The 23359-nt window shown below is 41.5% G+C and overlaps 1 protein-coding gene and 1 non-coding gene across 16 annotated transcripts in view; one reads left to right on the top strand and one right to left on the bottom strand.

Annotated features, from left to right (window-relative positions):
- The first annotated feature begins 7006 nt into the window (after positions 1 to 7006).
- TRNAY-AUA lies at positions 7007 to 7079 on the top strand. The gene has a single exon. It is a non-coding gene; the product is annotated as a tRNA-Tyr (tRNA).
- A 4971-nt stretch (positions 7080 to 12050) lies between these two features.
- BNC2 (basonuclin 2) overlaps positions 12051 to 23359 on the bottom strand; it is a 470587-nt gene continuing 459278 nt past the window's right edge. For 11 of the 15 annotated variants that reach the window (XM_043890869.1, XM_043890873.1, XM_043890876.1 and 8 more), the window contains one exon: positions 12051 to 21979. In XM_043890869.1, coding sequence (XP_043746804.1) covers positions 21319 to 21979 — 661 coding nt within the window. In that variant the 3' untranslated portion in view covers positions 12051 to 21318. The remainder of the gene's footprint in view (positions 21980 to 23359) is intronic. The other 4 variants (XM_043890870.1, XM_043890872.1, XM_043890884.1 and 1 more) reach the window with 3 other exon arrangements.

Below are 23359 nucleotides of genomic sequence, written 5' to 3'. Positions count from 1 at the left end.
TTACTAGCAAGGAAAGTTGGACTTGATAGGCACTTGTAATGCATATGTTGTGGACATGCTCCATTTGCACCAAAGTATTAATAGTTTCCCTAATCACCAAATCCAATGAGCTTCCCAGTTTTCATCTCCCCTGATTCTCTGGAGTGTTTTGTATAGCTGACCACTTACTCTTTGACACTTCTAAGTCCCCTACTTTCCCCTCCATGCGTCTGGTTCTCTCCCTACTATTCTTGTCAATCTCCCTTGTTGGTTTCTCTACTTCACTCACTGCTAACTCCGATGAAGCAGCTAGTCCACGGACTTTCCAGTGGAGACATAACATCTAAGACATCCTTCCTACCTACACCCTTGTTGCCTCGTGGTATTGCAGCCTGTATATGCATGAGGAGCAATGTGGAGGCAGGAGCTGGAGATTCAGAGTTTCCAGTTAGTGACTGCAGGGTACTGAAGAACTCTAGGGCCATGGTCAGGAATTAGGAGCTGCTTACTGGGCTGGAGGGAAGGGCTCCAGGTAGTTAATATCACAAACATTCTGCCTTTGTCCTTCTCCATCACAAATATTTGAAGTGTTCTCCAAGACTTGTCTATCAATATGAAGGCTCTTAGATATCACCAGTCTTTCACTGGTGGCATCTCCTGTCAACATATCCTGTGCCTCTTTTTGCAGGCTCCATTTAATCAGAACACACTGCTGTAAATAAGCTGAAGAATATTTAAAACTTTAGGTGAATTTAAATCAATGAGTTTTCCCTAAAGGATTTTATTTTAAGCCTTATCATTTTGATGTGAAGGACTCTGTCCTTTTTTAAGTGACATTGCTGTAAAAGCAAACAAGTAAGAGAAAGGGATGTGTCACTTAGAACTGAAGGTGAGAGGGAGGCAGATTTCACTCTCTCTGAAATCAGAGTGCCTAGCTCTAATTCCATTTAAAAAATTAATATGCAGAAAAATCAACTTTTCCCCTGTATTCTATCAAATTCAGGACGTGCATAGAGTGGTTACCACCATTGCAAACTGGACACAGTAATGTTCCATCACTCCAGAAATTCCTTCCTGCTATCTCTCCATAGTCATATTCCACCTTCTCCCCAAGCCCTGGCAACCACTTTTCTGTCCTCTACTGCTACAGTTTTGTCTTCTAGAGAGTGTCATACAATAGAACTGTACATGGTATAATCTTATATCATAGTTGTCTTAAGTTTTACATATATTATATATATACTAAACCTACATATACTAAAACACCACCAGACAATGCCATATTTTTTTGCCTTCAAACCATTAGAAAGTTAGCAGGAGAGAAATAATTTATTATATTTGCCCATATATTTCTAATTTTTGCTGCTCTTCTTTAAAAAAAATTTTTTTTTATTTTTTGGCTGTGGTGGGTCTTCACTGCTGCATGCAGGCTTTCTCTAGTTGCAGAGAGTGGGGGCTACTCTTTGCTGCAGTGTGTGGGCTTCCCATTGTGGCGGCTTCTCTTGTTGCAGAGCATGGGCTGTAGGTCACGTGGGATCAGTAGTTGCAGCTCATGGACTCTAGAGCACGGGTCCATAGTTGTGGTACACAGGCTTGGGGCTCCATAGCAGGTGGGATTTTCCCAGAACAGGAACTGAACTGGTGTCTCTGCCTTGCAAAGTGGATGCTCAAACACTAGACACCAGAGAAGCCCTCTGTCTTCTTTCTTGAAGTTCTAGTTTTCTTTTTGTGTAATTTCTTTTCAAGTAATTTCCTTTAGCAGCTCTTTTGGAACCATATCTACTGGTGGAGAGGGATTGAGAAATCCTTCATCTGAGAAGGTCTTTAATTCACATTCATTCCTGAAGAATATTTTTCCAGGATTTAGAGTTTGGGGCTGAAAGTTCTTTTCTTTCACTACTTAACAAAATGTTGTTCAACTTCCTTCTGGCTTTCTTGGTTTCTGATGGAAAAAACACAGTCATTCCAATTGTTACCCTAGAAGTAATGTATCATTTTTCTCAACTTTTTACTTTGGGGGGGATATTTTTTTCCTTTCAATTCAGTTTAGTCACTCAGTCGTGTCCGACTCTTTGTGACCCCATGAATTGCAGCACGCCAGGCCTCCCTGTCCATCACCAACTCCCAGAGTTTACCCAAACTTCCATCGAGTCAGTGATGCAAGCCAGCCATCTTATCCTCTGTCTCCCCCTTCTCCTCCTGCCCCCAATCCTCCAAGCATTAGGGTCTTTTCCAATGAGTCAACTCTTCGCATGAGGTGGCCAAAGTATTGGAGTTTCAGCTTCAATATCAGTCCTTCCAATGAACACCCAGGACTGATCTCGTTTAGGATGGACTGGTTGGATCTCCTTGCAGTCCAAGGGACTCTCAAGAGTCTTCTCCAACACCACAATTCAAAAGCATCAATTTTTCGGTGCTCAGCTTTCTTCACAGTCCAACTCTCACATCCATATATGACCACTAGAAAAACCATAGCCTTGACTTTAGACTCTAGCAATTTGATTTTGCCTATCTGGGTGTGTATTTCTTTGGTTTTATCTTGTTTAGGTTTACTGGGTCTCTTGAATCTGGAGGTTTGTGTCTGTTGCCAAATTTAGAATGTTTTCAATGGTCAGTTTTTTATATACCTTTTTTCTCTGAACTTTCTCCTGTGGTTCTGGGACTCTAATAACACACATGAGATGTTTTGTTATCATTCTTATCATTCAAAGGTCCCTGAGGCTCTGTTCAATTTTTTTCTTTTTGTTGTTCAGATTGGGTAATTTCTGTTGACCTGTCTTCAAGTTCACTGACTTTCCTTTGTCATCTCCATTTTACTAATGAATGGATCCTGTGAATTTTTTATTTTAATAATCTTATTTTTTGGTTCTAAAGTTCCCATTTAGAAGTCTAGGAGAACATCTAGTTTGCTATTTGTTTCAACAGAGTTTGACCTTACTGTTGGTGCATTTAAATAACACTTGATTTTAAGTCTTTTTCAAGTAATCATACCTTTGTCATCTTGGTAATATAATCTATTGATTGTCTTCTCCTATGTGAAGGATTTTCCTAGTTCTTCATAGGCTGAAAAATTATGGGTTATATTTTGACTGTATGTCACCACTCTTATCACAGTCAAGTTGTTCAAAGTAATTCACTAGGTCCAGCCTATACTTAAGGGGATGGGATCATGTAAGGATCTGAAAATTCCAGTAGAGGTTTATTGTTGCTTTTCAGTCACCAAGTTGTGTCCCACTCTTTGCGACCCCGGGAATTGCAGCACGCCAGGTTTCCCTGTCTTTCACTATCTCCCGTGTTTGCTCAAACTCATGTCCATTGAGTTGGTGATGCCATCCAACCATCTCATCCTAGTTACTCCCTGCTCCTCTTGCCCTCAATCTTTCCCAGCATCAGGGTCTTTTCCAATGGTTGGCTCTTTGCAACCAGTGGCCAAAATATTGGAGCTTCAGCATCAGTCCTTCCAGTGAATATTCAGGGTTGATTTCCTTTTGGATTGACTGGTTTGATCTCCTTGCCTTCCAAGGGACTCTCAAGAGTCTTCTCCAGCACTACAGTTCAAAAGCATCAATTCTTAGGCAATCAGCCTTCTTTATGGTCCAGTTCTGATATCCATACATGACTACTGTAAAAACCATAGCTTTGACTATACGGACCTTTGTTGGCAAAGTGATGTCTCTGCTTTTCAGTGCACTGTCTAGGTTGGTCATAGCTTTTCTTCCAAGGAGAAAGCATCTTTTAACTTCATGGCTGCAGTCACCATCCACAGTGATATTGGAGCCCAAGAAAATAAAATCTGTCACTGTTTCCATTTTTACCCCATCAGTTTTGTCATGAAGTGATGGGACTGGATGCCATGATCTTAGTTTTTTGAATGTTGAGTTTTAAGCCAGTATTTCACTCCTCTTTCACCTTCATCAAGAGGCTCTTTAGTTCCTTTTTGCTTTCTGCCATTAGGGTGATGTCTTCTGCATATCTGAGGTTGTTGATACTTCTCCTGGCAATCCTGATTCCAGCTTGCGCTTCATCCAGTCTGGCATTGCACATGATGTACTTTGCATGTAAGTTAAATAAGCAGGGTGACAAATGTAGCCTTGATGTACTCCATTCCCATTTCGAATCAGTTCATTTTTCCATGTCCGGTTCTATCTTCTTGACCTGCATACAGGTTTCTCAGGAGGCAGGTAAGGTGGTCTGGTAGTCCCATCTCTTTAAGAATTTTCCACATTTTGTTGTGATCCACACAGTCAAAGGATTCACATAGTCAGTGAAACAAATAGATTTTCTGGGAATTCCCTTGCTTTTTCTATGACCCAACAGATGTTGGCAATTTGATCTCTGGTTCCTCTGCCTTTTCTAAATCCAGCTTGTACATCTGGTAGATCTTGATTCACATATTGTTGAAGCCTAGCTTGGAGAATTTTGAGCATTACTTTGCTAGCATGTGAAATGAGTCCAATTGCATGGTGGTCTGAACATTCTTTGGCATTTCCCTTCATTGGGATTAGAATGAAAACCTGTCTTTTCCAGTCCTGTGGCCACTGCTGAGTTTTCCAAATTTGCTGGCATGTTGAGTGTAGCACTTTAACAGCATCATCTTTTAGTATTTGAAATAGCTTAGCTGGAATTCCATCACCACTAACTTTGTTGGTAGTAATTCTTCCTAAGGCCTGCTTGACTTATCACTCCAAGATGTCTGCCTCTAGGTGAGTAATCACACCCAGATAATCATCTGGGTCATGAAGATCTTTTTACCCATCCAAGTACTAACCAGGCCCGACCCTGCTTAGCTTCCGAGATCAGACGAGATCGGGGGCGTTCAGGGTGGTATGGCCATAGACGAAGATCTTTTTTGTATAGTTCTTCTATGTATTCTTGCCACCTCTTCTCAATCTCTTACACTTATGTTAGGTCTTTGCTGTTTCTGTCCTTGATTGTGCCCATCTTTGCATGAAATGTTCCTTCATATCTCTAATTTTCTTGAAGAGATCTCTAGTCTTTCCCATTCTATTGTTTTCCTCTATTTCTTTGCATTGTTCACTTAAGAAGACTTTCTTATCTCTCCCTGCTATTCTCTGGAACTCTGCATTCAGGTGGGTTTATCTTTCCCTTTATCTTTTGCCTTTCACTTCTCTTCTTTTCTCAGCTATTTTAAGGCCTCCTCAGACAAGCACTTTGCCCTCTTGCATTTCTTTTCTTGCAGATGGTTTTGATCACCGCCTTCTGCACAGTGGTACAAACCTCCATCCATAGTTCTTCAGGCACTCTCTCATCTAATTCCTTGAATCTATTTGTCACTTCCACTTTGGTATAATCATAAGGAATTTGATTTAGGACATACGTGAATGGTGTAGTGGTTTTCCCTGCTTTCTTCAATTTAAGTCTGAATTTTGCAATAAGGAGTTCATGATCTGAGCTACAGTCAGCTCCAGGTCTTCTTTTTGCTGACTGTATAGAGCTTCTCCATCTTCAGCTGCAAATAATATAGTCAATCTGATCTTGGTATTGACCTTCTGGTGATGTCCATGTGTAGAGTTGTCTCTTGTATTGTTGGGAGAGGGCATTTGCCATGACCAGTGTATTCTCTTGGCAAAATTCTGTTAGCCTTTGTCCTGCTTCATTTTGTACTCCAAGGCCAAACTTGCCTATTACTCCAGGTGTCTTTTGACTTCCTGCTTTTCATTCCAGTCCCCTGTGATGAAAAGGACATCTATTTTTAGTGTTAGTTCTTTATTGTAGGTCTTTATCGAATATTTCAATTTCAGCTTCTTTGACATTAGTGGTTGGAACATAGACTTGGATTACTGTGATGTTGAATGGTTTGCTTTGGAGAACAGAGGTCATTCTGTCATTTTTGAGACTGTACCCAAATACTGCATTTCAGAGTCTTTTGTTGACTATGAGGACTACTGCATTACTTCTAAGAGATTCTTGCCCACAGTCATAGATATAATGGTCATCTGAATTAAGTGCGTCCATTCCCATCCATTTTAGTTCACTGATTCCTAAAATGTCAATGGTCACTCTTGCCATCTCCTCTTTTACCACATCCAGTTTACTTTGATTTGGACCTAACACTCCAGGTTCCTATGCAATATTGTTCTTTACAGCATTGGATTTTACTTTCTCCACCAGACATATCCACAACTGGGCATCATTTTCACTTTGGCTCAGCCTCTTCATTTTTTCTGGAGCTATTTCTGTGCTCTTCCCTAATAGCATATTAGATACCTACTGACCTGGGGGGCTCTCCTTTTATCATATATTTTTGCCTTTTCATACTGTTCATGGGCTTCTCAAGGCAAGAATGCTGAAGGGGTTTGCCATTCCCTTCTCCAGTGGGCCACATTTGTCAGGGTCTGAGAAGCAGGGACATGCCCTTCAGCCGCTCCACGTAGCTGGATGACATGCCTGGTGCCCTGGTTGTCCCACTGTCAGAGTTTTGCCAAGAGAACACACTGGTCCTTGTTGAGTGTCTAAACCTTTACTAGCTTATTAGGGACCATCTTAGAAGTCTGCCTAATGCCTGCTGTTGGAAGCAACCCAACTCCCTGTTAGCAGATTAATGGATAAACAAATGTGGTGTATACGCACAATGAAACCGATGGAGCTTTTAAAGGAAGGAAATCCTGACACATGCAACAACATGAATGAACCTTGTAGACATTATGCTAGTGAAACGAGCCAGTCACAAGAGGACAAAGGTTATAAGATTCCACTTAGATGAGGTAGCTAGAGTAGTCAAGTTCATAAAGAAAGCAGAATGGCAGGAGAAGGGCAGTGGAGAGTCAGTGTTTCATGGGTACAGAGTTGTATTTGAGGAAGATGAAGAGTTCTGGAGATGGATAGTGGTGATGGTTGCCCAACAATGTGAATGATACTCAATAACCACTGGACTGTACACTTTAAAATGGTTAACAATACATTTTTGTTATGTATATTTTACCATAGTTGAAAAACAGACAAAAATCAAGAAGTTTGCCTATAACACATATTATGAGGTTTTGGGTCTTGTTTAATTCCTGTGGACTTCCTGGTGGCTCAGATGGTAAAGCGTCTGCCTATAATGCAGGAGACCCGGGTTCAATCCCTGGGTCGGGAAGATCTCCTGGAGAAGGAAAATGGCAACCCACTCCAGTATTCTTGCCTGGAAAATCCCATGGACGGAGAAGCTTGGTAGGCCCCAGTCCATGGGGTCGCAAAGAGTCTGACACGACTGAGCGACTTCACTTTCACTTTTCACTTTAATTCCTGTGGAGAATGTCACCATGTTTTTAGCAAGGCCTTCAACCTTAATTCAGGTTGCAAGTCCCAAAGAGCCTTCTGTGGGTCTTCGTTGCGGCGTCAGTTCAGTTTTCAAAACCCTTGAAGCGCTATTTGGATCTGGCCCATGTGAGGATGTGCTATGTGGGATCAGGGGTGATTCAGAAATTCATCTGAAGGGGCTACTTTCCCCAGGACCTCTCTCTCTACCATCTCCCTGGAATTTTCCAGCCTTGCCCTTTCAGTCCTCTGGCTGGAAAGCTCATGCCCCACAGTTTACTTCCCGGGGCTATGCTCACTTCCCAGACCAAGTGGGTGGACAGACTGAGAGAGAAAGCAGAAGGGATTTCCCAACCCTCTCTGGACGGAAGCTCCTTCAGTTCAGGCGGGCGGCTTCCTTCCCAAGAATTTAGGTGACTTCTGGTTCCTGTTGCCCCTGTCACTCCTTTTGTCACAGGGGTGCTTGGGTTTGAGGCAGGCATGAAAAAAACAGCAAAAAGAAAAAAGAATAGGGAATTTTCCCCACTCTCCTGAGCATCCACTGTTTTCTTCCTGGCTCCTTGACCTGAGGGTTTCTCTTGGAGAGTTCTCCGTCCAGCCCTGAGGACTACTCATGGGTTTCAGGTTTCCAGGAGTTCAGGCCTGGGCACAGAGAGGGGAAATGGCAAAGTCAGGCTATTTCAGCAGTACTGCAAATCCTGGTCATCTTCCTCAGTGTTTCTGCTACTATTTGCTTTGCAGAGTCCTCAAATAGCTGATGCCTTCATTCTCTGTAGGTGTGACAGCCTCCACCTTATAGCTGGCTCTGACCTTGGCATTTAAGAAAGGGCTCCATCCATTCACCTTTCTTCCCCATTTGTGGTACCCATTTATTCTGTGGATGCACCTTGATCACCTACTACGTATCGCAAACTATAAAGGCTAGAGAAACTGCCCATCTTAAAAGTGTTGAGGACACAGTTCCCTGCTAGACACAACTTCCTGGATTTCACCCTGGCTTTCTTCCCTGCTTTCTGCTTCCATTCACAGTAGATCTGTGAAGTGAGTGTTTGTTGCTTCCTTGAAAAGGCATGTCTACATATGAGCCTGAAACCATTCTCATATGTGTGCTCTGTGGGTGCGGCTGAGGGCTTTGGAAAGAGACAAATTTTCAAACACACAGGTTTGTGGTTTTTGAAAGAACAGAAAGCATAAAGCATAACATCTTGCAGGATTACTTTCTGCTGAAGACCAATTGATGTGACATCTGAAAATAATCAAATAAGTGTCTTGTTTTCAGTCTGCAAATGACTTTGTGAAACTTGGGAAGGAAATTCTCCACTTAAGAAAAAAATAAAAAATTGAAATTGAGATCATGGGGAAGAACAAAGATGGGGAATTATGAGAGTGCTTTGAATTGTTAATAGCACTTACATTTGTAAAAATGGATCTCTCTAAAAACCTGGAAGTGGCCTAATAACTTTAAATCACCTCACACAGTATATGCCCCAAACCCTGATAACATCCAAATTCAATTGCTCATAACCACGTTTTTGTTTTTTATTTTTTGGAGCATTCCAAAAACTTGAAGTTGCTGCACAATGCACAGAGCTTGGGATTTAAAATTATTGAAACCTTTGATTATTTTTTTTCCATATAAGCTCTGACATTTGGAAAGAAGTTAAGGTACAATTAAATCCCAGAGGATCAGAATTTATTGAACTGATTGTTGTTGTTGTTGTTTTTAACGGTTTTGGCTAAGAAAAGAGAAATTGAGCTGAACGTTATAATGAAGAAAATAAAGACAGGAAGAGAAAAGGCTGAAGGTGGTACATACAAAATTCTCGAAGTCCAAGGAGAGGCTGGACCTGAAGGTGAACAAGTCTGCTGACCAAGGTAAGACAAACAAAGACACAGTGGCGAGAAAAATTGGAGGCAAATGACATTAAACATCATCAAAACCCCAGACTGAGGTAAGGAGAGACTGGAGCAAAGAGAAACTTGCCTTTAGCTTCAGGGATTAAGGGGTGACTTCATGTTCCTACAGCATTTCATTCTGTCTAAGTCAAGTGTTGCTAATATCCAGTGTGGATGACAAGCAGTTGGACTTTGTGAATTTCTGGTTTCTAATGATGCATTTGAGTTTTATTTTTTACAGCTGTCCTTGTCTTAATCCTTTCTATTTTGTTTCTCCCTGGGGTTCAATGGTTTCTAGTTACCTATCAGCATTTTACACAGCCTGTCAGCCGCCAGGCAGCACATGGCTTCTGATGGTTGTGGCGTGTGGGTCACCGCTAGTTCTCTGGAAGGACAAGAGCCTGCCTGAACCACACAGCAAACTCCCTTGTATGAATGGTGTACACTGAGCAGGTTCTGGGCGCATGCTAGAAATTGAACCAAATACCTTTTGCAAACAGCAGCTCAATGAGGTTTCCTGCCATGAGGCAAAATGCTTGGAAAGTTACTCTGTGCTGGCATCACTGGGTTTGGGGTCAGCGTGCTGAAACCGGGACTCATTATGTTCCTACCATGCCAACTTGGTGCAATTAGCCTAACACGATAATTTCCCGAAGCCATATGTTGATCTTTAGGGGAGTGAAGGCTTCATCTGCCTGATGGCTCTGAGCTCTGACTGGTGTATCCCAGCTTCCAGCACATTTCTGTAAATCAAGAGAACACAAACAGCAATCAGAGACGAGGCGGGACTGCCAGCCTGGAGAGGAGCAGGCAACCTGGGGCAGGGCTACGGACTTGTTGACTGTTGTAAGTGGGTCAGTTTTCTGTTTTCTTCAAAGAAGTTTTCAGAGAAAGGTCAAGGGAGCACCACTGTGTGCAAGGTTGTCTCTCCCTCCATCCTCCCCTCCCCACTAAGCAAAATCAATGGAAGGACCTAGAACAGAGTAAGTTATGTTCCAGGGCTGCATGGCCTGTATTCCCATTGGAGACCTATCAATGTGAACTAGCACGGTTGGGAGCTCTCTTCAGCTGCCCCTGTTAATCAATACCTCTGTTCATTATATGTCTCTGATGAATACGGGTAATGATTGGGTGCCTGAGAGTCAGGTGACTGAAAATAACTGCGCTGTACAGAGAATCAATAGATTCCCAGCCCCCCTGCCACCCCCGCCCGGTATTCCTTGAGGCAATTCGATATTCTCTGCCGCCCCTCTTGAGCCCCCACCCGTGCTATCCTCTCTGGTCTTCATTGATAGATCGCCTCCGTCCTCAGAGCAGCTTTATTAAATTAGTAGCACTTAATCTGCTGTCCTACTGTCAACGACACGGGGCAGACTAGCAGATGGCAAGTCTTCCAGTGGCTCAGAAAAGCAAAGGGCTGTAGCCCAGGCAGTGCTGACTAGCCTTGTGTGGAGAGCTGAATTCATGGGCGCCTCTTCACTACACAGGAGGATTTCCACCACTTAACAACTTAAGAATATATTTTTTTAAGAAGGAGCTGTTTGAGGGAGGACTCTTGCCAATTACAGACGTGTTATGACAGATGAAAAGATCATAATTATGCTTGGATTCCCTGTAGCGGTGCGTTAACATATCCATGACATTTAATAACCACATGCCTGAACCAAGGTTGACTTCCCCCAATTGTTTTATCTTTCATTTCTTTGCTCTTACCCCCAAAGTCTGTGGGTGCTCAGAGGAAATCGGGATGGGGGGAGGCGCGTCAAGGCTTGGTGGCTGGCACCTTTGCTACCTTGGGAGGGACCCTCAGTCAGTGGTACCTGAAGCTGGCTGGACAGTTCTCTACTGTGGGTCTGATGACAGCCAGCAGATACAAGCAGCCTGTTTAGCTCCTTGCTGGCCAGAGACCTGGGGCCAAGGGGGTTGCTAGATTGAGTCTGGGTAGCTGCTGGTTTCTCTGGGCCAGAGGAAATGGGAGAAGGAGGTGCCACAAGATGGGAGACTTGGATATATGTGGCTCCTGGGATGGAGAACAGGAAATACTAAATGGAAAGGGAGACTCTAGGAAAAGTTACAGTCTGGGTTAGCCTAATGTTAAGCTAGAATTGGTTTAAGAAGTGGGGGTGATATTAAACAATCGCAGAGTCAGAAGCAGCCTATATGCTTCTTCCCATTGGCCTCAAGCAGTGTGACAAGAGATGTGGCCAATGATGACCTCTCTCCATCTGCTAGTTTTATTTCTAGATGATAAAAGCCCAATCAGCAGAAAACCATTGTCAAGAGAAAATAAAATGAAACACAAACATCTAGTTTGAAAAACTATATATATATGTGTGTGTGTGTATATGTGTGTGTGTGTGTATATATATATATATATATATATATATGTGTGTAGTGTGTATATATATATATATATATATATATATATGTGTAGTATATATATATATATATCTAGTTGTCATCCTGTTAGCTACTGTCCACAAATTTCCCAGGGTCAGGGTGAAAGCTATTTACAGAAGGCCAAGGTGCAAAGATACTTAAGGTCTTCCTTTCCTTAAAAGATCTTGGGCCAAGGCTTTTGAGAAAGGAAATTCTGGAGACACTGGAAAAACATCCCCAAAGGGATAGCTTTAGTGAGGAAAGAGACAGTGTTTTCTGGGCTCCATTGGGACTGACTGGCTAGGATCTCTGGGGCTCTGACTCAGCTTGGCTATCTGAGCATGAGATGAGTTTGATCTTCCTAAGAAGTGTGTTCAATAATAGCATGATTCAGTCTAAAAAGGAGACCAAGTTATCCAACATGGGAGCTTAAATAAGGGTGAATCACAATGTAAGCTAAAGTGTTTCTTGGTGTATTTCATAGTGGTCTCCTGGAGTTGGTTGAGGTTTCTTCAAATCAAGGAGGTAAGAAGAGATCAGTGACTGATAAATCTTTAATATAAAAATTGTACAAGAATTTTGATACAAATTACAAGAGGTATTTGGACAAAATATGAATAAAATTCCATTTACATCCCCAAACCCTTATGCATTTTATGCAAAAAGACATACTGTAGACAGTTATAGTACAGAAAATACAACAAAGGAAACAGCAAATAAAAACTTTTAATTCCCTTAAACTACTAAGAAAAACAAACCAAAAACAAAACAAAAACAAAACCCTTGTTCAAGGTACATACAGTATTTATGAAGCTACCGACGTCACAATGATCAGATCAGGGTGATGTAAGCTGTGCCCGTCCCTGGGTGCTGACCCCTTTCATAGTGCAGACTTTGGTTCTGGACAGGCTGGGCAGAAGAGGCTGGTTTGATGCAGAGGAGGACAGAAACAAAAAAGACCACAGCCCCCTGCACCCCACCCCTGCCCCAAACTCTGGGGTTGGGGAGTGGGGAGAGAGGACATATCTTGGGGAAAATTCCTTTTCCTTAAGATATTTCAGTTCCCTTTGGCCAACTTTGCTGTCAGATAGGGTTGTGTCCAGTGTTTTTGTTAGCAAGACACACCAGTGGGTTTGGGGTGAGTAAGAAATTTGTGTTCTCTCAACCAGGTGAGGGATCTTGCTAGTTCTAAAAGGCTTAGCCGATGAGGAGCAGTTGAGATCCGAGAGCTTGCTTTCCTGAAGGATCGACTCACCTCCACCTTTGAGGAAAGGCCCAGGGAGGCCTCAGACCCACATCTTCTCCTGGTTTCTCCACCTCCCTCACCCCTCTGACCTCCAGGTACCCACGTTTAGCTCTCCTGCCCTGTTCATACTGGCATTGGTAGGAAAATGGTTGAGACTTTTCTGCAGGGCAGCAGAACCAAAGTTTGCACAGGAAAGTGAGAGCACCATATATTATAAATCTTAGTCATATCAGGTTAATATATAATACTAGAACATCTCATTCACTTAATTCACGTTATGTAAACCCCAGACAGGGTGGAACACACAAATGTTTCCAGAGCGATCAAAATCCAGATGAAGGAGGGAGTGTTCTACCTTCTTGCTTCAGAAAAGATTTTCTTTGAAGAGGGTGGGTGAGATCAGAAGAAAGGGCAGGAGTGGAAAGATAATGGAGAAGTCAGGGGAGATTAAGATGGGTATTGAAAGGAGTGGATCTGTACAAAGACATGCAAAAACACTCCAAATTGAGTACTAGATGAAAACAGTCAACTTGGTTATCTCAAGTGAGCCTGTTAACTGAGCACATTGGGAATCAAGAGCATCATGCCTCATGAATCACTGCTTTTCTTGGCCACGACACTGATTCACAGGCAGGTCAGGGGTGCTCTGTCTCCTAGTGTGGGAAGGGCGGGTCACGCGGCTCCTGCGGAAACAGTGCCAGGTCAGCTCATCTTGGGGTAGGACTACCAAGAGGGTTGGTCTTTTCTCCCGCTCTTGTGGAAAACGTTTCCAGGGCCAGAGGAGTGGAGCTCTCTGACACAGATAGGCCCCTTCACCCCGGGGCCACCTCTCAATCCTTGCATTTTGTAACAGCAGTGGGCAGAGCCGGTTGGTAATGGACTGATGTGCCATCTTGTGCATTATTTCAGCATCGCGTTTGGCAACAGGAAGCCTTATAAAGTCTTGGTATAGCGCTTGCATACTTTAAGAAATATAGTTTTATACAATCTATTTCTTTCCATTTTTGTTAAAATACCTTTTTCCACTCTTCCTTCCCTTCAAAGAATCTTAGAAAAAGGAAGCTAAAAATACGCCAAAACAATTAGAACTGTCCTTAAGCATCCCTGTTATTTAAAGGGGGGGGGGGTAGAGCTAATATTGAATAATCTGTGCAATTTTGGCAACTGAATTTTTAATTAAGATTCTCTTAAGATGTTTGCTAAATGATTGTAATGTATACATACTGGGAGAACTTAAAAAACATCAACTGCTTTTTCCCTGACCCCAAGAATCATTACTCAAAGTGCTTTTCTGCCCAGTCCACACACTGCTTAATACAATTATTTTAGCACAGGTTTGTCTACATAGACCTTTTGTCCCTCTCTCAATCTGCCACTTTTCGTCTTTCTGAAAGTTTGCATCAAAGATGACACCTGCGTGTGTCTTATTTTTTGACATAGCTTTGAAATGTGACTGTTCAAAGTCGGTGGGGGGAGCGGGGTGGGATCAACAGCATCTATCAGACCCAATGCGGGAGGGTTTAGAAAGAAGCAGGGTGTCTCCGAATTCCCCAAGGAAGATGCACAGAGAACTTATACTTCATTTAGCCACTAACTAGTCACCTTTATGATCCTTTAAGTAGTTCAGTATACAAAAATAGCAGCCAATACTTATATATGTTATTTGGGCTCAAGATGTTTGGGAAGATCACATTTTCACATGATTTTTCTTTGTACCTTTTGTCCCCTCGCACTTGATTTTCTAAAGCTCATGTGCTTATACTTACCAAAATTCTCCCAATGTAGAAAGAATTTACTTTCTACATATAGGGTAGTCCCTGTTTTAGTGATTAAACTCAAAGTCCCTGTGCCTTATTATTTTTTTCAGATTGTCAGTCCAATTAAAGGTGAATGTCTTGTTACAGTATGGATTTGGAAGTTGTCACGGCAAGATACCTGTGTACATCTAGACTACTGGTTGGAGGCCACAGCTAAAAAAATTTTTTTTCAAACCACCACACCCAACCAGTTTGTTTATGGCACGTGCACTTTTTGAAGGAGAGGAAAAACATCTTAGTTCTTTACTTACAGAACATAGGGCAATCTAATCCCACTTTTGCCACTGACTTGTAGAAACTTTGCTCTAATTATGGCACGATACCCAGTACTCCCAAAATACATGAGCTTGGAATTGCAATACTTAAGTTTCCAAAGACCCAGAGGATGCTGTCAAAGCCAGAATCTCTCCACTGACCCTTTATTTAAGAAGTAGTCTTGTTACTGTGCACTTAATAGCTAGAGAGGGCACCGCGAGGCAGCCTTGGGCTTGCCAGAGATACAGTTTAGTGGGTGTGCGTGCGTGCTCGTGTGCTGGGAGGAGGTGAAGGGAGGGAGGGAGAGGCTGACTGTGGATGTGCGTGCATCGGGGAACTCAGTGGGAAAGCCTAGCCCTTGTACTCAATTTCCCCTTCACAAGGGATAAACAGGCAATTACGCATCCTTTTATATTTGATGGCCAAGTGCTGAACTGGAAAGCACACTATTAGTTTGTGTCCCTTCAGGGCCAGGGCAATAAGTAGCCAGGAGAGCTGGGGCTGAGGCAGGCAGGGTGTTGTCTGTTGTTAGTGTGACAGTCTTGTCAGCAGCGTTCACATTACTGGAAGGTAATAAAGTGACAAGTAAGTTATTAGAAAGATATGAGGTGAAATTGAACTGAAGCTTCTTGCTGCTCAGCCTGGCTTTTTCCGTTTCCTCTTTTGTAATGGTCCACTATTTGTTACAAACTGAGCCTTGTCTTGATACTCTATATAGAAAAGATTTTTTTTTTTTTGTGCTTGCAGTAAAGGTCAAATGAATTTACAACAACACTTCAGAGGAGAAGAATAAAGATAGTTTTATGACAACTATAGTATGTTACTTCAAAAAAATATATAGCATTATAATGAACGATAATGCTGATCCAATTCAGTGTACTTGTAAAAACGCTTAGTTTTTTTTCTTTAAAACCCCTGTGATTGGGCATTTGGATTTTTTGACAAATGCCAAAACGATAGTATTTGATGTCCAGTTATTGCCGAATGACCATAAACATCATCTTGTGCAAGATGTGGGATGAATAAGGATGATGGGCGGATACAGGAGAGGATGGGTGTCTGGGCAACAGTGATGTTACATTAACCCACCAGTCAGTTGTACAACTGGATTTACATAATACTAATGGAAAATTACCGTGTACAGTGAGCAAGTCCTGACTATAGGAAAGAGAAATGCCTTTGGGACAGAGCAGATGTGGCCTGATGCTAACATGAGGAAAGCTACCTACCACACATGGTTTGGCCTGAAGGGAAAATGTGAAAGCAGCAAAGTTGCTTTTCTGCTCTGTAGGAAGGTGAATAAGCTCACATTTTGATCAAGAGGTCTTTGCAGCCAAAGAGCAGTACAACCGTGGCTATGGGGGCAAGCCGCAGTCACGATGGAGAAAGAACAGACCTGCACTGGCAATCATGCCTTTCCACTCAGCACAACTAGGGCTTGGTCTGACCACCAGCCTTTTCTAGGATCTGGTAGACCCAGTGGATCTTTTAGTTTCCTAAGGGACTTCAGCATCACTTCCACTCCAAAAGTAAGAAAAAAAGACCACCACACCCCTACCCAGCCACTGACTGCCATAGTTGATTCTCCTGACCTGGCTGGGACTTGAGGTATTCCAGGCATCACTCTTGCTTTCCTCCTCCCTTCTCAGACTAGGATTCAGTGAGGCACCTGGTCATGGGGTGCTCTGGGATGCACTGCATGGATCCGCTCCCACCCACTGCTAGGCAGAGTTGCACCGGACGTTTCTCTTGACTGCCTCCTTTCCGTGAGTTCACTATTTTCTTTTCTAGTTATCTTGAAACCAGGACAGGTACGAGTCCTCTACTTAACACCCCTCACTTCACTGTAAAAAACTGTGATTCCCTCCAGTCTTTGCGGCACCTGTCTCTGAATGCCCTCCATACTTATTTAAACCCCTCCCATTAGAAACACAGAGAATGAGAATGAGAAGCAAATGCCTCTAAATATTCCAAGTCTGGGTGAAATGTAAGTGATTTTTTTAAACCCCAAAACTTGTCATAATTTTTGCAAAGCTCAAGAGAAGGAGTGTGTCCATAAGATCAAAGAAAGTATCTTCTGGCTGATTTGTTTCGTATGACAGTAGATGTAGCGTGTCTTATGACAATTGACATTTATTTACTTAGTCGATCTAGCCCAACACTAAAGACCAAGTGCAAGTTAGGACTGCTCAGGTCAACGGCTGGCAGTTAGCAGCATGTCCATCTCAATCTGGTTATTGGCTTCTTTCTGTTTTAATTCCCAAGGGCCTCTGTTCTCATTTGCTTGGCACACATGAGGGGTGTGTACAGAGGAAAAGGAACAAAAGGTCACTTTTTATTTGGTGGGAACCTAGTGCATGGTTTCCCCTGAGTAAAATGAAGAGAATGCCTCTGCAACAGCCCCTTCTTGATATATTCAAAGCTTGCCTTTTTTAAAAAATAGCTATATATATAATATATATTATATATATTATATTATATATATTATATATATACACACACACTAACAGGCTATTAACCAGTTATGCGCCTTTCTCCTCATACTGGAAGGGCCTGGGAATTCATTACCAAAGAAATTACACTGTAAGGACAGTGGTGCCATTGTGCTAAAAACAATTTCAAAAGAGATGTTTGCCAGCTTTAAAAGGCATCAGCCTGGACTAAGATCTGAAATGCACGGACTTATTTCTATACAATTAATAGCAGAACGAAGAATGTCATGCTTTTTATCACATTTTAAACACCAAATTATTATCTCTCGTTATTCTTGCTCCGGGTCATCCCCCTCCACAACACACAGACAATCCTTAAAGGAGACTAAGCCTTTCTGATCCTTACAAACACATAGCTTAAAATGATCAAAACAGAACATTTCAATACCACCTAGCAAACATGCATGTTAATAATACTTCTGTTTTGTACCTGTGACAGAATGCTGGTTAAAATGAATCAAGTGGGGGAAAAAGGTTGCTTGGATGAAATGCTGCATCCTATTCCTTTCTCAGCCGCCCTAGCATGGATGCAGCTGGACAGAGCCTGTGTCACAACAGAAAACTCCTATGAAAAAAGAAATGAGTATGAATGGACAAAGAGGAAGGGCTCAATGGTTAAAATAGTGATCACATCATCCTTCCCATTTGCAAATAAGCCTTGGGATCACCATCTTAACTAGATTTAGAGTTAAGTCAAAACACTGCACTCAGGCACACACCCAAGAACAAGCAACACTCTGGGACTAGACGAAATGTATGTTTTTATGATTCTACATCTTATGGACCACTTCTGTCCAATCCCCCTGTCCCTTTTAAGCAATTAGGCTTTAAACTGGAAAATATTATACACCCACTTAAAAGGCCACCATAACATGTGGGCACTTGAGGCACAAAACTAGTAGCAAAGAGGGGAGAGACTTAAAAAGGGCAGGTTGTTCAGGACTCACTGTCATTTCTCCAACAAAAGGCAGGTGAACACGTTCATGCTTCTGAGCAATGGAAATTCTGCTTGAGAATCTTGTTACTTCTGGGCTTATTCTAACTGGCTATCCACATCAGCCTGGTTTCTGGTGAGTACCAAACACTCGTTCTAAGCCTGGTGCCTTTGTTGTGACCTGCTGACAGCTATGTAATTCACTCATTAGGGCTTTTAGACCTTTTAGTTGACATTAAAGAGACTAAGCACTGATTTTGTACAAGCTGAGTTCTAATATCTCAACCCAGAGTGTAACTGTTAAAAATCGCTGAAAGTGTGTTATTTCATAAAAGTGTCACTTGGTCTATGTACACTTGCAAAGCTAGTGTTTCCATAACCTTTTGCTGGGATACCAACAAAATATTTTTTCCGCCCTTCTGGAATCAAATCATTTGGTTAATGGAGCAATAGCGCAACACAGAAGGCTAAGAGGACCAAAATGTTTGCAAACAAATTTTCATTATTCTAGTTCAATCTTCCACAAACATACTGTACAGAGTCTTATGTGGTATAAAACAAAGGAAAACATCTCTGTCTATTCAGTTTAACAACACTGAAATAAAGCAATTAAGACTTTGGGGAATTCAAAGGTACAAGAAAAACAAAAGCGGTTAGCACTAATTCCTCAGCTTTTTTACCGTAAACATTTGTCATTAAAACATAGTGTTTGATATAGTTTTTTTGTACTGCAAATACTTTTGGTCTCTCCTCACTGTAGAACAAATGAAGAATTAAATGAACCCCATAGCATCCTCTGAAGGAGATGAAAAGATAAAGCTGCTAGACACATCTAGCTTATCTTAAGATTCCATTGTTTCTGAAATTTTCACACAAAAAAATACTGAAGCCTCAACTTAATGATGCTTATTTTTGGAAAGAATAAATACTGAGGTACAATAAATCCTACAGGACTAACAACAAGAGAAACATATTAACAGTTTCCTTTGGCAAATTTAACGGAAGTGAATGCTGATGTGAACCTAGAAAAAAATAATTACAAAACGTATGAAAAATGGAAATGCCATTAAAAAGTTAAGACAAAGGGAGTAATTCTAACTTTTAGACTGATGAAAGAAATGTTTGAGGCCTTTAAATGCAGAAAAGAAATACATTCTCTTTAAATTATTGTGTCCTGTTTGACAAAATATGCCTTGTTTATCTTTTCCCCCCTCCACTTAAAAAAAAAAAGAAAAAAAGACAACAAAACAGTCTGCAATGCATACCCTAATGGTTTTGGCTGCAGACTGAATTTGAGTAAATATCATCATTTAGTCAGTATGTTGTGGTAGCTGAGGCTGCCGATGTGGTTAACCAGCTCAGGCAACATGTGTAAACATCGGAAACAAAACAAAACAAAACAAAAAAGGTTCGGAGAATCCTCTCCCTGCGCTTTCTCACTCTCGATTGCTTGGTTTCAGGCTTGCTTTCATTTCTCTCTGACAAATCGCGTGGGGGAAACGCAAAACACTAAACAGTGAGAGATCCTATTTTAAACCCCCTTCTTCTGGCTTCTCAGAAAGGAGTATTGCTTAGTTCAAGTTCAGCACATGTTTGCAAAGCTTCCAAGTACTGCCGCCTCTGCCATTAAATGTCTTTTGATTTTGTCTATCAAACCAGCCTGAATCTTAGTACTACTTCATAACTTGCGACAAATTACACAGCCACATATAACAGACCAACTCAGTTCAGACTTTCTCCCTCTCTTTAATGGAGAAGGGTCAGGTCCTTGCGCATGAGTGTTCAGCTCTTTCACTGTATTCAGCTTTGCTCCGTAGTGAGTAATTTGGGCTTTTGTATCCTGAAATATTATCCTGCCTCTAAAGAATAAATGCCTTGGCTGTTTCACAAGCATCACTTTGTTTTCCTTTTATGTAACTTAACATATAAGCAAGAAGGATACAATGTTGATTGTAATAACATTCGGCACTTGAAAGCATCACCAAGTGTTTTTTTTTTTAAAGCGGTTTTCTGGTGGCCGACAAATTGGCCTGTGGTTATGTTGAGTGACTAATTGTATTTTCTTTTCTGGAAACTTGTGCAAAGTTGGCAGTTTTGTGTTAACACTAATACTTTTGTTTGGCATTTGTGCCCTATACTGACCAGACCATTTTTATACAAGTGAATTTTTTAAAAAAGACACTTACTTGAAGTATGGCAATAGTTTAAGGATAAAAAAGAAGCATGGATATTACACATCCCCTTGTAGTGTATGAAAAAAAGTGCATGACTGGATTTATGTACTAGTACAGGACATTTTAAAAAATCAGATCTGTGCTGTAAGGCATGCCAGCACCTCTTTATCACTATATCTAGCAGGTAGTAAAAACAAGACCATGTTTTTTTTTTTCCTTAAAAAATGTGCATTAATGCTAACATAAATGAATAGAGCTAGCCAGCAAACTATTTTTTTCCTGTATATCTAACAGCTGGATGTAACTGTAAAAATTAAACAAAAGAGTTAAACAACCATCAATACAATTGTTTTACATCATTGGCCTCTCAAGGCTAAATATTTACAGGTGAATCTGCCATGCTTTAATTGAAGATTCTCTCAAAACCTTAAAGTTCACAAAAGACAACTATAAGAAGTTCCTTTTTTGTTTTTTTTTCCCCCTTTATCTCTTTGCAGGCAACAGTCATAGGTACAACAAATTGTCTCTTTGGAGAGGACCAAAAATTGTTACTCTGTCAAAGTTTGGGCTAGTTGCACGCTTTTATGTGTGTGCGCATGTGTATTTAAAGGGTATTTTGTTTCACCTCCAAATTAAAAGATCTGACTTCTTTCTCAAAACTATAAAGGAAAAAGACAAAAAATTTCAAAAGCACCTAGTGTTTATCTTCTTATATCTAAAGAAAAGAAAATGTGTGTGTGCGCGTGTGTGTGTATGTACACAGGTATACATGTGTGTACACACACGCGCACACACACCCTCCCCCAAGTACACAAGCACACACTATGGCAGTTCAGATACATAGGCCATCTGGTGAGAGCTGGCATTTGCAGTGTCCGTTCTGAGACTAATCTACTGCAGTGAAGGGAATGTTTTTGTGGAGATTAGGGTTCTGACTGTGCCGATTCCGGCTTCGCACAGAGGAAAACATCATATTGCAACCGGGGACTTTGCACTTGTGCATCTCTCGCAAATGCACGGTTTTGTAGTGCACCCTCAGCGTCCCCTTGTTGCTGTACATCTTGTGGCAAATGTTACACATGACCCCACCAGTGCTCCCGGACAAGCTGTTGAACATCAGAGACCCTGAAACGTCAGCCCCGAGGCCGCCAGGGAGGGTGGGGGCCTCGGCCTTGTGCGCCGACTCCCCGCTGTCACTCGCCCCGTCAAGGTCGTCCAGGAGAATCCCCTCATCGCTGCCGGCGTCGGATTCCCTGGAGGAATGGATGCTGCTGCTGGACTGGAGGCTGGAGGTGGTGCTCAGGTCCAGGACCATGTAGTCCTCCGCCATGCCCCTCCCATAGCCGTTCAGGTGGGAGTCTTCCGTCCCCGCGGGAGAGGAGGCGTCTTCCCTGATGTCGAGCCCCAGGGGGTGCTGGGCCCCATAGATCTTCATCAAAAATTCATCCCGGAGGTCCTTGCTAAGGGAGGGCTGTGATGAGTCCAGGCCCATGTCATCGAGTTCTTTGGTCAACAGTTTACGATGCAGATTTATGTTGGCACTGTGTCTAGGAAAACAAGAGGGAAGGGGGGGCGGGTAGGTGTACAGGGAGGGGGGAGGGCGAGAAAAAAGAGAGCATTTTAAAATTGATTCAGTTTCTGCCAGGCATCACCAAAGCGCATTCATTGCTAATGACGCTATTGTAAAAAGCAAGCATTTTCCTACATCCTCAGGATTGGGGAGTAAGTGGTAGTGGGGAGTGCAATAAGGGGAGCTCTTCATTAACGTAATGTTAATTTTTATAAGAGAGTAAAAGTCCTCAACGGAAGGATGAAAGCAAACCCATGCACCTTTTTCTGAATGATTGTTCTGTTCCTTTCACTCTGTAGCAGCATCAGCTGCAGAGAATCTCACAGCAGAGATTTGAAAAAATATACTGAATATGATAAACGAATGGAAACTTTCTGCTTCTCCAAACCAAATAATTTGAATTTACCTAAAAACAGAAGGAAACCCCCTTTTTTCTACAGCGAACACTTTAGAGGTATGAAAAGGATTCCTATTTTTAAAAAAGAGTAAATGGTTTAGATAATTTAGAATTCACTTGACAAAATAATTTGTTCCCTCTCATCTTCCTCATCTTATTTAAGAAAATAATTTAGCTTAAAAGGTTAGCAATTTATTTAATAAAAAGAGGGTTACACACTATCTTTAATATAAATCCCCTTTTTAAGAATGATTTGGGATCTCAGCTAAATCTAATAGTAAAATACATTTATCTTCAGAAGCTGCTATATTTCAGAGTTAAAAATAATATTTCAAGTAATTCCAAGTTGTAAACTTTAATCTTAAAAAAAGGTGAAAAACAGAAGTTGGTTTAGTACATAAAACCCACCCCCCATTTAAAAAAAAAAAATCACACTCAACAGAAGGAAAAAAAAACAACAAAGGGACCAAAAAAGAAAAAAACCCACACACAATAAATACCAAAGGAAAAAAAAATTCAAGCACAATAATAACACATGGTCCCTCCATTTTAATAACTGGAATCTGTACTTCTTAGGCAAGCAAAACTTATACTGTACTCACTGAGTGCTTTGCTTGTGTGTATATATATATATATATATATATATATAAAGAAAAAAAAAAAAACAAGTTTTGTCCCAGAGCATCCATAGGGATGTCATGATTTACAAAGCCTGATAGGTTATTATCTATCTGAAAACATTGCCTTAGTATTTACATCCCCCATTTATTTTTAAAGTGCCCTTGGGCATATACCTCTCTCCACCTGCAAAGGCTTATGTTTGACAAGTGTCTAAATTGAAGGCTACCCTTCCAAAAAGCAAACCAATAAATACAGATGCATAAAAGCTTCTCAATAATGGTGGAAGCTCTACATCTTGGAGAAGTTAATTGTGATCATAGAAATGACCTAGAATGGCCA

Source organism: Cervus elaphus, chromosome 29 (assembly GCF_910594005.1).
Source record: "Cervus elaphus chromosome 29, mCerEla1.1, whole genome shotgun sequence".
Classification (NCBI taxonomy): Eukaryota; Metazoa; Chordata; class Mammalia; order Artiodactyla; family Cervidae; genus Cervus; species Cervus elaphus.
This window is presented reverse-complemented; position numbering and strand designations above follow the sequence as displayed.